The sequence below is a fragment of the Symphalangus syndactylus genome, chromosome 19 (genome assembly GCF_028878055.3).
Source record: "Symphalangus syndactylus isolate Jambi chromosome 19, NHGRI_mSymSyn1-v2.1_pri, whole genome shotgun sequence".
In the NCBI taxonomy this organism is placed as follows: Eukaryota; Metazoa; Chordata; class Mammalia; order Primates; family Hylobatidae; genus Symphalangus; species Symphalangus syndactylus.
Window position 1 is genome coordinate 10,572,615 of NC_072434.2, and position 13,406 is coordinate 10,586,020.

General features: G+C 48.8%; 1 protein-coding gene and 1 non-coding gene across 5 annotated transcripts in view; one reads left to right on the forward strand and one right to left on the reverse strand.

Annotated features, from left to right (window-relative positions):
• The first annotated feature begins 628 nt into the window (after positions 1-628).
• BATF3 (basic leucine zipper ATF-like transcription factor 3) overlaps positions 629-13,406 on the forward strand; it is a 30,084-nt gene continuing 17,306 nt past the window's right edge. Inside the window, exons 1-2 of one of the 4 annotated variants that reach the window (XM_055233488.2) lie at positions 629-5,306; positions 8,278-8,382. In XM_055233488.2, the coding sequence (XP_055089463.1) occupies positions 5,055-5,306; positions 8,278-8,382 (357 nt within the window). In that variant the 5' untranslated portion in view covers positions 629-5,054. Of the gene's footprint in view, positions 5,307-5,396; positions 5,665-8,277; positions 8,383-13,406 lie in introns of those variants that run through there. The other 3 variants (XM_055233487.2, XM_055233491.2, XM_055233490.2) reach the window with 3 other exon arrangements.
• Positions 12,961-13,064, reverse strand: LOC129459034 (U6 spliceosomal RNA). The gene has a single exon (XR_008649850.1). It is a non-coding gene; the product is annotated as a U6 spliceosomal RNA (small nuclear RNA).

Sequence of the window (13,406 nt, forward strand, 5' to 3'; positions counted from 1 at the left end):
TTAATATCAGAAACATTTCTGTTGATTTCAATTGCTTATCCTTAGGTCTTTCTTACATTTCATTAATTATATATATTTTTTTCTTTCAGTTCTTTAACACACACATACATTTAGAGATGAAAAAGGATGGTGCTCTTCATTTATGAACAAACGTTTCACAACGCATTTCCAACAGCAGTTAAAAAGTCAAATATGCAATTCCAGATAACAAAGGAAAAAACCCCTCTGGGTTTTTCAAAATGCAATTTGTCACTGTATAAGCCATATTGTTGCTTTCATTCCCGACAGGAGATAATTTGGTTTTGACTAGATGCAAATAAGAAATGAATCCTCTGTTTACAACTTAACACGTATGTTGATTTGAAGGATTTTCACAGACTGCTTCTGGGGCTCCCCTCCACCACCTTGATACGTATATGTCTGGTGCAGGGCAGTGTAGGATATGTGCACGTCTCAGTACAATAGATGTTGTCGAGTGAGTTAGCACAGTGGGCAGTCGGAATATTCCTGGAGGCCATACAAAATGTGTAGCAAATATGTGACTGTATACAGGAGTTCCTGAAACCCACATACCCTACTATATTAATGTATCTGATTAAACCTTCCTTTGCTGGGTCCCTCAAATGTCCATAGCCATTGCAATACCACTAGATATGAAGAGACTGGGGGATTTGGGGTGAAAAGAAACAGTGGCCTTCACAGCTTATGGTTTAAATATCCCATTTTTGCGCATTTTATTAAAATATATCACCATGCGGACACATTGCCAGGGCCCCTTCTGAGCTGTCGTGACAGGGGCCTGTGTAAGTGAGGTGCCCTGAAGCTTAAGCTCTTTAACTTCCTGGCAAATTTGCCTCGGCCTTCCCGTTCCCAACATCTTCCAAGCCCCTATCCCAGCTATCCTGGACTGCTGCTGTCATTTCCTGTTTCTTCCTTGCCCCTCTCAGTCTGTTCTTAACACAGCAACCAAAGCAATCTCATAAAAAACTCAAGTCAGATCACGGCATACCTCAGCCCAAAGGCTTCCAATGTTTTCCATCTCATGTGCAGTAGAAGCAAGTAGCCCAGGAGGTTCCGCAAGACCTGGCTCTTACCGCCTTTTTGACCTCATCTCTTGGCCTCCACCCCTTCCTCACTCCACTCCAGCCACATGAGCCTCCTGCAGTTTCTGGAGTGGCCAGGCAGGCTTCACAGGGCTTTTGCATTTGCTGTTGGTGCAGCCTGGACCACTTCCTCCAGGTATCCAAAGGGCTCCCTCTCTCACCTCCTTCCAGAAGGCTGGCTGGACCTCCCTATTCAAAAATGCACCTCTCCCCACACCTAGTCCCTATTCCCTGCTTTGTATTCTGCCATAAAATGTACCACCCTCTGACACACTACTAAATTTTGTTTATTGTCTGCCTTCCTCCACTGAAACAAGAGCTCCGGGAGGTGTGGACGGTTTTTTGTCCACTGCTGTATCCCAGTGCCTAGAACAGGGCCCGACACACAGTGGCTGACTTCCGGCAAACACAGCGGATTCTGCCTTCAGCTTTCTATTCTTCAGCCCCACCAGGAGCCAGCAGGACCACCTTCTAAGGAAGGGCAATGAGACTACAATGACTGAAAGGCCAATTTTCCTAAAAGAGAGAAGCAAAGGTGAACTAGTGACAGTGTTTGCTAGCACCGGAGTGATGAATTTTTATAAAGAGCTGTCTTTTGTGAAGTGAATCACCAGAGGATTTGGTCACTGAGCTGTAAACCTCTTGCATCTCCTCCCCTCTCCCCAAAGATATAATCCAGGGTAATTGTGATATTAATTGGAAATTGCCAAATCATATAATTTCTCTTCCCGGTTCAAGGAAAATAATACAAATAAAAAGAAAATAAAAGGCAGAAGAAAAGGAGACATTTGAAATGCTTATTCTTGTTTATCTTTTCTTCATTTTCATTTTTCTTTCTCCTTCTGACTAAAGAGAATAAAACAAACGAGAAGATATTACAGAAAAGCAAGGAAAAGTCTGTTATTAGAGCAAACCACTTGATCAGAGAAGTGCTGGCATTCTGGTGAGGCCAGTGAGCTTAGTGCCATACAAATATATTTATACCACTTACACATATGAAATGTTTTAAGATGCTAACATAATAGAAACAATTTTTCAACAAGTACAGGTAAAAGAAATTATAATGCCACCATTATAAGAGAAAGGCTACCATCAGGGTACGTTTTCTTCCAATCTTTTCTCATATGCATACATTCGTACATACTGTTCATGTCATATATGTACTTTTTGTATCCTGATTTTTTTCCTCACTCTACTTCAGATCAAATAAACATTCCATGTGGCAAATTTGTCTGCATGTTTGTAATTTTTTTTTTTTTTTAAGAGACAGGGTATCACTCGGTTGCTCAGACTGGAGCGCAGTGGTGCAATCATGGCTCACTGCAGCCTTGAACTCCTGGGCTCAAATGATCCTCCCACTTCAGCCTCTAGAGTAGCTGGGACTACAGGCAAGAGCCACTGCACCCAGGCTGCATGCTTGTAATTTTAAAGATGCATAACATTCTATCCTGTGGCAGTAACATATTTTGTTTAGCCATTCAACTATAACTGGACATTTATGTTGCTTACATTTTTCACTCTTAAAATGTTATTATGAACTTTTAGTGCATATAGTATTTTTCTCCCTAGTATTTTCAATGATCTTCCTAGGATGACTTTCTAGTAGTAGGAAAATTGAGTCAAAAGTGATGACTCTTTTATGGTTCTTGAAAGTGACAGTAAAACTGCTTTCCAGCAGGTTTGTGCCAATTTACAGTGAAGCCAGTGAAACGTGTGAGTACTAGTTTCACCATACTCTCCCCAGCATTTGATATTACTACTTTTTATTTTGCTAATTTAAAAAGGATTCTTATTTTAATATGTATTTTCCTATATCTATTTTCCTTGATTATTTCTTCTGCTGGGAAATGCCATTTCATATCCCTTCTCCAATTTACCTTCGTGGGTTGTCTCAATATTCTTCTTATTCTTTTTCATGGGCTGTATATTAACCCTTTCTCATATGCACTGTATTTATCCAATCTGTTTGTTTTACATTCCTGGTTATACTGTCATCTAAAACAATTTAGCCCTTTTATGTAGTTCAGATCTTATCAAGTGAATTTCTCCTATTACATGTATTCTTGTAAAATCCTCTCCTTGTCTTATCTCCACAACTTTATTTTATTTTATTTATTTGAGATAAGGTCTTGCTCTGTTGCCCAGGCTGGAGTGCAGTGGTGCAATCATAGCTCATTGCAGCCTCAAACACCTGAGCTTAAGTGATCCTCCTGCCTCAGCGTCCTGAGTAGCTGGGACTACAGGTGTTCACCACCACACCCAGCTAGTTGATTTCTTTTAATTTTTGGTAGAGATGGGGGTCTCACTATGTTGCCTATGCTTCCATGACTTAAATAAGAATTTAATTCTGCTCTCTGATTTTCATTTCTGTATCTAGCTATTTAATCCATTCATTTTAATGTATGATCTTTACATCAAATTGATCTCTGCCCTAAATGCTACAGTTATCCAAGACTAGATGTATTTGAAGAAACCCTTGCATAACACAAGACAGTAGACTATGCCTATATAAAAAGTTCGTGTGTGCTGGGGCATGGTTCCAGGCTCCCTGGGGAGAGACAGGGAAGAAGCAGCCCCAAAGGACTTAAAATGTGATGTGGTGGTTCAGTGAGAAAAGTGGGCATGACGAGAATAAAGCGTAGGAGTGCACGGGAATGTTCCCGAGGTGTTTCTACCTTGCCCTTTCTGTGCATAAACAACACTGGGGAATGAAATCACTGCTGAAAATGATAACCGCTTGACCCAGAGGTTTTCCTAGCTCGTTAGAGTCCTTTTAGTGCTTCAGGAATGAGAACTCTCAGCTGACCTAGTGCAATACATATACTGAGCACCTGTTGAGTGTATGCAGCATGCTATGCTAGGCACCTTGTGTGGGTACCTTGTGGGATGCAAGATAGTCCTGGGGCCACCACGAGTTAAGCTGAGTGATGAAATAACGGAGATTAATCCAGGCAGATAACCCAGCGCAGCGCTGGCTCTGCTGCGCAGCCTTGCTGGTGTGGAGTGTGGCGCTGCACCTCTAAATGGCTGCGTCCACCCTCCGTCTCCCTCCCCACCTCTCAGTTGGCCGAAGCTTCTGATCACAGACAAGAATCTCCGCTCGCTTTCCCGCTGGCCGCCAGGCAGCCAAGTTCACTCAAGCTCTCTCAAAGCTTTTGCAAGAGTGGGTCTTAAATCCTGGCGGGGGGCACGTGCACTCATTTAAGACTTAAAAAGGAATCGGAAACACCTGTCCCCCATGCCCACTGCTGCCCACAGACCTGAAGACCCAAGCGACCACACTTGGTAGGCACTTCTGCCCTTCTGGTCTGGTTCCCACCCGCCCATCCCGAGTCGCGGTTGTCTTTCCCGGTGCTCACGGCAGGCAGACCGCAGCCTGTGGCCGCTAGTGTTTCCTTCGCTAGGACCACATGTCATTGTCTTGGCTTCGCATCTTTTGACGGGCAGGCAGGTGGACAGGGACTTGCCCTACCTCAACCCGGTCCCCAGCTTGGCACGAGCGGATAAATCTTGAAAAAGAAAAAAATGATCTGGGCCATTTAACCGTGGCATGGCGGGTCCAGATCCCCAAACCTGTCACTAGTGACGTCCCACGTGGCAGATTCGCTCTCAGGGAAGCCCGTCACCGTTTTTGTCCGGGACATCCTCCCCATGCCCACCCTCCGCTCCGGGAATTCACCCTCCGGGCCGCCCCGCCTCGTTCCCTCCCACAGCCCGGCGGACCCAAGACGGGAAGGGCGGGCACTCCCTGCAGAGTCCCTGGGGCGCCCGCGGCTCGGGGTGCGCGGTGGCACTCGGTGAAGCCGGCGTCTTCGCCCCAGAGCCGCGGCCTCGGGGCCGCTGGAGGAGCGAGAGTGGCGCCCGGATGACTGATCGCCGCGGAGAAAGTCCCCCGGGACTGTGACCCCCGCGCCGGGGGGCGGGCGCAGGGCGTGGCTGAGGCGCAGGAAGATGCCGCGATGGGACCGGGAAAAAAACCACCGACCCCAAAACACCCACTGTGTTTCTCAACCTGAGTTCCCCGGCAGCGGCCGAAGGACCCCAAAGGCTGCATGGCGCCCCCCTGGCCCCCACCGGCCCGGGCGTCGCCTCGCGTGGGTGGGCTTCGCGTTCCCTCCGGGGTTTCAGAGCCACCACGTGACTTCCACGAAGCGCGGGGCGCCGGCGGAAAGCCGCAGCAGGGGTGGGATTTGGGACCCCGAGGTGCGGAGAGAGGGCGGGCAGAGGAGGAAACGAGGCGGGGGTGGGAGAAGGAGGGCGGGGCAGACGTGGGACGGGAAGGACGGCTGCTGGGACTGGCGCGCGAGGACACCGGGCCGACGCGTGGAGGAGCGGGGAGAGCGGGAAGCCTGAGGGGGCGGGGCCGGCGCGAGGCCGTGGGTGCGGCACCAGGATGCCCGCGGCGGGACAGCGCCCGTAGGCAGCCCCACGGGCAGGGCGCGCGGGCGGGGCGGGCCGGGCTGGAGGAGCGCCCGGCATGTCGCAAGGGCTCCCGGCCGCCGGCAGCGTCCTGCAGAGGAGCGTCGCGGCGCCTGGGAACCAGCCGCAGCCGCAGCCGCAGGTAGAGGGCGAGAGGCTCAGGGAGGGCCGTGGGGTACGGGGACCCGCGCGCCGCGGGGGGCGAGGAGGTGGGTGCCGGAGTTCCGTGGTGGTGACCGCGGAGGTGCAGAGGTGGCGGGTGCGGCCGGTGACAAGCAGAGGTAGGGGCGTGGGGGCGATCCAGGGGTCCTGGCGTGCGCACAGTGTCGGCGGCGCGTGGAATGGCTCCCGAGCCAGCTCCTGCGCCCTCTGGGGGAAGAAGCCCGAGGGCGCCGACGCCTGGCTGGGCCGGGCATGGCCGGTGCTCCCCGGCACGTGGGCTCCGCACTGCCCCAGGGGCCGCCCCATCCTGGCGCAGCCGGCGACCGCCACCCCACCGCCCGCGCCGGTAGGCCCTCCAGGATTCCCCCGGCGGGGAGAGGCTGCCGCGGGAATGGAGAACGTGGGACTGGTCAGCCCGGGCGGGGGGGACCCACAAAGGGCCGACTCCGCCCCCAGCTGCTGGAAACCCTTCGCCCCTTCCCAGTTCGCTGTCCCCTAGCAACGTTTACAGCGGCGCAGTCAGGAAAGAGACCAGGTTGGCCACAGGGACGGCCATCTGGAAACTTTGCCTGGGTCTTGGCCACCTGCCTTACGACGAAGACTGGGTCTTTTCATCCTTACTCCCCACCTTCCCAGTTCAGCGCCCGGCACATGTCATTAGGTGACGCTGGAGTGTCACAGGGATCTGAGTTTGGGCCTCGGCTTTGCCACATACAGGCTGAGCAGCCTTGAGCAATTTGTTTAACCTCTCGGACCCTCCGTTTCCCCATCTGTCAAATGAATATAATAACATCAACCTCTCAGGATTTTTGAGACTGAATCAGATATGGTTAATAACGTAATACTATCTCTAACTTTTGCTCACCTCTTTCTGTCTTGATGAAATGTTTCTGCTGGATTGGCAGGTGTGATCATGGTGGTGAGTCTGGTTTAGAGTCAGCTCCCCGAGGGCAGTATGCAGGCTGCTTTCTTGTGCCAGTGACTTTTTGATTACAGAGAGCAAAGAGGCATGAAAAGCACTATGCAGAATACATCTTTTTTTTTTTTTAAAGTAGCAACTTCAACAAAGGCAGGTAAGTTCTTGAGGGCACACTGTGTGCTGGGAGCTTTAGGACAAAATCTCATTTCATCGCATCCCAATCCTAAGCATTAGGCTGTTAGCACCAAGTCTGCAGAGTTCACTGACCCTTTGTTTAGGGCTTGTATCCCCAGTGTCTAGAACAGTGTCTGGCACATGGTAGGTGCTCAGTTAATACATATTGAAAGAATGAATGAATTATGCTTACAATAAATGAGAAAACTGAAAATTTAGAGAATTTAAACCATTTACACAATGTTGACATGTTGACACTAAGAGACAAAACTAGGATCTGTGTGATTCTAAAGCTAAAGAGCTGTCTTCTAACCACATGTTCCCCTGTAATGTTCTGGTTTTGTTTATCAAGACTTCTTTGCCTCTCTAGAAGACTCTGTTTTCATACTTTGTTCCCTTAAGCTTCTATTTGCTATGTATGTTATTTATTCCCCTTCTTTTTATACCTTTATATTCTTGCACATCTGAAACTTCTTACCTGCAGTAACTTGGGAAGATGCGTGTCTTATTTGGAATACAAGATGAGATCAAATGATAACTGAAAATATCCTTTTTTGTGTTATTAATATTTGCATTCCATGAATATTAATAACTGAGTAGTTTTCCTGGGTTTGTACCTCTTGGCTCTTAAACTCTGTAAGTGTGGTATTTTTCCCGCTTGGTGGTGTCTTCTCATGGGGTTCTAGAAAGCAAATACTGCTCTCCTTTTTCATGTTTTCTGTAGCTGATTGAAGTGTTTTTACCATGGTCGGTGCATTTTTCCACCTGCCTGTTTCATGATCACTCTTGAGCGATTTGACTGAATTTGGTTAAATCTTACATATAGCTAACAGCTTTCAAGATGCATCAAAAATTTGCTTTCTGATTCACTCTGACTTCTGAAACAAAATGTCAGCCAAGCATTGTTCAAATGAGTACACTGTCAGTGGGGCTTAAGATCATTTGGTGTGTCTGTAGAGTTATGTGGTTGCAATTAGTTGTAAGTGTAATCATGATTTGCATGCAGTATCAAAAGTACCTTTCATGCGTGGTGGTGTAAGGACTGGCAAACAGCAAGTTCCAGAGAGCAGATCTTTCCACTGCCCCCAGCCCCTGCCCAGCTTTCCACTCTCAGATGGATGACATTCACACCACAACTCTTCCAAGCACACGCCCTGTGGGCTAGAGGTTTATGAATGTTGGTTTGGAGACCAACAGACCTGAGTTCCACTTCCCACTCACCCACTTAGTGGCTGTAATACCTGGAGCAAGGTCCTTAACCTCTCGGAGTTTCTTATTCCTCATCTTTTAAACGGCAGTCACACCACACACTTCACACACTCACATGGTGAGTGCTCCTGGGCAAGGGGCTATTGTGAGCCCATTGGTGTAGCAACTAGTGCTGCTCTCTACTGCAAAGCAAATGATGAAGCTCAGTGAACAACACTGAGTGATGAGACAGGGCAGAAAAGGGTAAGGCGAGGGGCCATGACATCACACCCACCCAGTGTTTTTCCCCAGAGCCCTGAGGATGATGACAGGAAGGTCCGAAGGAGAGAAAAAAACCGGGTTGCTGCTCAGAGAAGTCGGAAGAAGCAGACCCAGAAGGCTGACAAGCTCCATGAGGTGAGACCGTGGTGGGGGCAAGCCACTTTAGAGCCACACAGCCTCTACCCTTGCACGGGAGTGGGGGTGATGACATCACTGTTCCCTTTATCACGATTTCAGCAACACTCATATCTAATTTCTGCCAGGTCCTTCCAGCCCAGTGTTCTCACTGTTTGCTCATGGACGTGTTCATTTCTCCCTCATCCACTGAGTGCTTCTCATGCTCAAGTTTCTTTCATTATAAAACAAAACAAAGCCTCTTCTGGACCCTGATTCCCTTCTCACACCCTTGCTTCTTGTTTTGTTTTGTTTCCCTCCAAAGTAATCCCTTAACATCCTTGCTTCTTAAAAAAGAGTAGTTACACCTGTTGTCTATGTGTCCCTGGTTCCTAGTTATTCCCCAATCCTCTGTGATTTAATTTCTGCTACCCCCTTTCCACTCAACACACATATATGCACACACAAACAAACACACACATCCACACATGTACGCAACGTGTGTGTGTACACACACACACACACACACACCCCCTACAGAAACTGCTCCCATTGCAGCCACCAATGCCCTGGCACTGCCCTATCCAGGACTCTTTCTGGTCTCATCATCCTTTACCTTGTTAGAACATTCGACAGTTTGGACCCATCTCTTCTTAAAGCTTTCCCCTCTTTTGCTTCTAAATGACCACATTTCCTAGTTTTCCTGACCCTCTTCACCCATTTTTTTCTCCATTTCTTTGTTAGCCTTCTACCCCCTATTTCCTTACATGTTGGTGGTGACCAGTGTTTCAGACTCTACCCTTTTTTTTTTTTCTCACCCTGGAAGACTTAATCTATTAATCTGTTCTCCCAGCATCAGCTCCCAACCTTGATTGCTCCAGGCAGGCCCTCTGTCCTGGACCCTAGACTCCATAACTTCAGCGTCTGCTGAGCTGTTTCCCCATGGGTCCACTGCAGGCTCCTGTGATGTACCACATCCATAAAAGAGTGTTATTGTCCATTTACCCTGAGACTTTCTCTTCTCATTGTCTTCAAACTGTAGTTAATGGAGCGAACTATCTTTCTCATCACTCAAATTAGAAGCCTAGGATTTATCCTAAGCCATTCCTTTTCCCTCCGCCCTCATGCATACACCTGCATGATCCTGCAGTTGGGACGTGGAGCTGCTCCATACCAGGAACTGGCCTCAAAAGCATCCAAGGATCTATCTGAGGAATGGGCCACCATTCCGTGTTCTTGTCTTTGTCGGGGTTGGTGTGCATAATTGAAGATTTCAGTTTAGCTCTCTCCTGCCATACTTTCTTGTCTTTTTGAGACAGGATCTTGCTCTGTCGCCCAGGCTGGAGTGCAGTGGCATGATCATGGCTCACTGCAGCCTCCACCTCCCGGGCTCAATCAGTCTTCCCCCTTCAGCCCCTTATTTTTGTAGGTTTTTTTTTTTTTTTTTTTTTTGAGACAGAGTCTCTGTTTGCCCAGGCTGGAGTGCAATGGCATGATCTCAGCTCACTGCAACCTCCACCTCCTGGGTTCTAGTGATTCTCCTGCCTCAGCCTCCTGAGTAGCTGGGACTACAGGCGCCTGCCACTACACCCAGCTAATTTTTTGTATTTTTAGTAGAGATGGGGTTTCACCATGTTGGCCAGGCTGGTCTCGAACTCCTGACCTCGTGATTCACCCACCTCGGCCTCCCAAGTGTTGGGATTACAGGTGTGAGCCACTGCGCCCGGCCATTTTTGTAGTTTTGTAGAGATGGGGTTTTGCCACAGTGCCCAGGGTAGTTTCAATCTCCTGGACTCAAGCGATCCACCTGCCTTGGCCCCCTAAAGTGTTGGAATTACAAGCACGAGGCATTGTGCCAGGTCTCCTGCCATGCTTGTCTCAGCAAGGCCATTCTGGGGCATTGGCAACTTGGAAACTCTGAGGTGTGTTGGGGAGAGGAGAGGAAAAGGGCAATCTTAAAACTCTAACAATGAACAGAGAACAAATTTAGAATGCATGTCCTCCACAGAGAGGCGACCTTCTGATATAAATTCACAGTGTGGCATAAATCATAAATGTCAGATTCTTTCCTGGAAGTAAGAAGGCTGGGCCCTAGAGAGAGACTGGGGTCTCTAGACTAGTGTCACAGAAGGTCCCTCCCAGCCTTTGTTCTGAAGAATTTCCACAGAACAATGGCAATGCCCTTTGCCTCCTTTCCTTCTCCCCCCTTGCTCCTGAAGCAATTGTGGTTCTAGCATCATGTTACCAAAATAGCCCCCAGAGGGGACCTGTGGCTCCCAGTTAGTGCATGGCCCTGTATTCAGACCACATGTGCTGCTGGATGGCCAAGGTGTTACTCCTGAAGAAGCTCCTAGTCCCAGCCAGGTGCATTAATATTTTTAAAAACTAGTTTTAAAAACATCAGTTGTAAATCTGGACTGAATATGTATCTGGAGGACAATATCTTAGACAAGATCTTTCATGGAGCACGGTCAAGTAGATCCATTTCGCAAATACCAAGGCCTTGCCATTGGGTCACAAAATACAAAGAAAGGAGGAAGATCTCATGCCTTGCCTGTTGGTGGGAAGCCTAGAATTTCCCAAGGAAAGGATGTTAATTTCCTACTGCTGCTGAAACAAACTCACACACATTTGGTGGCTTAAAACAACACAAATTTACTATCTTACAGCTTTGGCAGTCACACATCAGAAGTGGGTCACATTGGGTGAAAATGAAGATGGCAGCAGGGCTGCCTTCCTTCTGGAGGTTCTGGAAAAGATTCGTTTTCTTGCTTTTTCCAGCTTCCAGAGGCTTCAGTGTTCCTGGGACTGTAGTCTCCTTCCATCTTCCAAGCCAGCAATGGCTGGTTGCGTTTTTCTCAGGCTGCATTACTCTGGTGCTGTTTCCATTGTCACATCTTCTCTGACTCCCCGACACCCTCTTTCACTTACAAGGACCCTTATGATTGCATTGGGTCTGCCTGGATAATCCAGGATAGTCTTCCCCATCTCACGCTTCTTAATCACATCCACATAGTCCCTTTTGCTATGTAAGGTGACATCGTCACAGGTTCAAGAGATTAGAATGTAAACTTCAGTGGGGGCGAATCGATTATGCTGCCTACCACAGAAGGTAATGTAAATACTCACGGAATTTTACTACAATATCAGAAAAGTACCTGTGTGAAGCATTGGCTCTCTCGCACTTTCTGTCACTGCTGCATTTGATAACCGGGTGAACCAGGTGCCTGGGAACTTCAGAGTGGTGCCACGTTTACCCCTATCTGACCTCTCTTGGAACTGTGGGGTGGAGACCTCTTCTGTAGGGTCCCTGGCCTGCTCTCCAACCCAGAGACTGTGTTGCATGACAGTCATGCCAGCTGCCCTTTTCAGAAATGGGGTGGGTTGATCTGAAGCCCAGACCCTCCATGGAAGAGCACCCCCTTCTCCTCTCTCTCTTGCTGGGGCTGAAGGAATGGGTCAGGATTACTCACCACTGGCAGATCACCTCAGCAAGGCCAGCTTTATTGAGAAACACGGGGTCAAAGAGGCCAGGACAGCAGCCCCACCTGTATACAGACCCCAGAGCTGTAGCCCTCACCTTAGCCTCACTAGCTCCACACAAGTGTCGTTGGTCACAAGTGGGTGAGGAAGCAGACGACTGGCTTAGGAAAACGGAAATATATCCCAAACCTTCTGCAGAACCAAAGGAACATCATCTCTGAACCGAATCATTACTCACCACGTGAGTAATCCCTTCCCTGTTCCTTCCAGGAGGGCATTGTAGCTGTGGGGATCATTGGATGACTAAATCTACTATTGGAGGCAAGTTATCTGGTTTAAAAATGGTGTAAAGAACCCTTTTGCCAAGCTCCAGTGAGTTGAGCACAGAGCCCCTTGCACACTGCTGCGGGCCATGACAGAAAGCCCCTTGGGACCCCTGGACCTCCCAGGCCAATCTAGGATGGGGACACCATGCATAGGAACCTCCTCCTCAAATCTGGAGTGAGGCCAGCTCATTGGGAGACACCAGAGGACCCAGAGAACAGCCACTGACAGCCACTGCCTGCTGCTCCCTGGAGACTGTAGCGCATCAAAAGGGCTTTCTTCATCAGTTCCTGTATCCCACACTGCAGGGATTGCATCCCTGAATATCTCAAAGTAACTCAAGCTCTTTACTTGCATTTCTTGCATATCCTGAGGGGGGATATTTGGAGCAAACTTGTTTGAAGTTTCCACTTTTTGGTCAGGCACAGTGGCTCATGCCTGTAATACCAGCACTTTGGGAGGCTGAGGCGGGTGGATCACTTGAGGCCAGGAGTTCAAGACCAGCCTGGCCAACATGGCGAAACCCCATCTCCACTAAAAATACAAAAATTAGCCAGGTGTGGTGGCATGCGCCTGTAGTTCCAACTAGTCGGGAGGCTGAGGCAAGAGAATCGCTTGAACCTGGGAGGCGGAGGTTGCAGTGAGCCGAGATCACACCACTGCACTCCAGCCTGGGCAACAAGAGCTTCCACTTTTCTCTCCTCACCTCACTCACATACTCCACCTGTACTTGAGCCTCTGGTTTTTTTGGGTTTTTTTTTTTTTTGCTCTTTCATCTTCCTGGGTTTTAAAAAAAATATGGAACACTTCATGAATTTGCCTGTTATCCTTGCTCAGGGGCCATGTTAATCCCTGTATCATTTCAATTTTAGTGTATGTGCTGCTGAAGCGAGTACTTGAGCCTGTTGCCTCCAACACCCTGAGAAACTTGCCTCAGCTGTAGCTCTTAGGAGTTTTTCGGCCACCTCCCTTCCCTCCTTGTTCTCCATCTCCAAAGTCCTAGGAGTGTCCGTCAAGGCGAGACCTCTGTGGAGGGGAGAATGGGGGAAGAGGCTGCACAGGCCAAGCCAGAGAGGCAGGGGCTGGGGTTCCCCTTCACGTAGAGTTTTCTGGGCAGTGGTTGCTGGCAGTCGGACTCCAGTGATGAGAAGCAGTTCTTAACGTGTGTCTGTAGACCTCAGAATTCACTGTGGGCTTTCACATCATCCCTTCAACCCGCTCACACCTCCTGTGGGGAT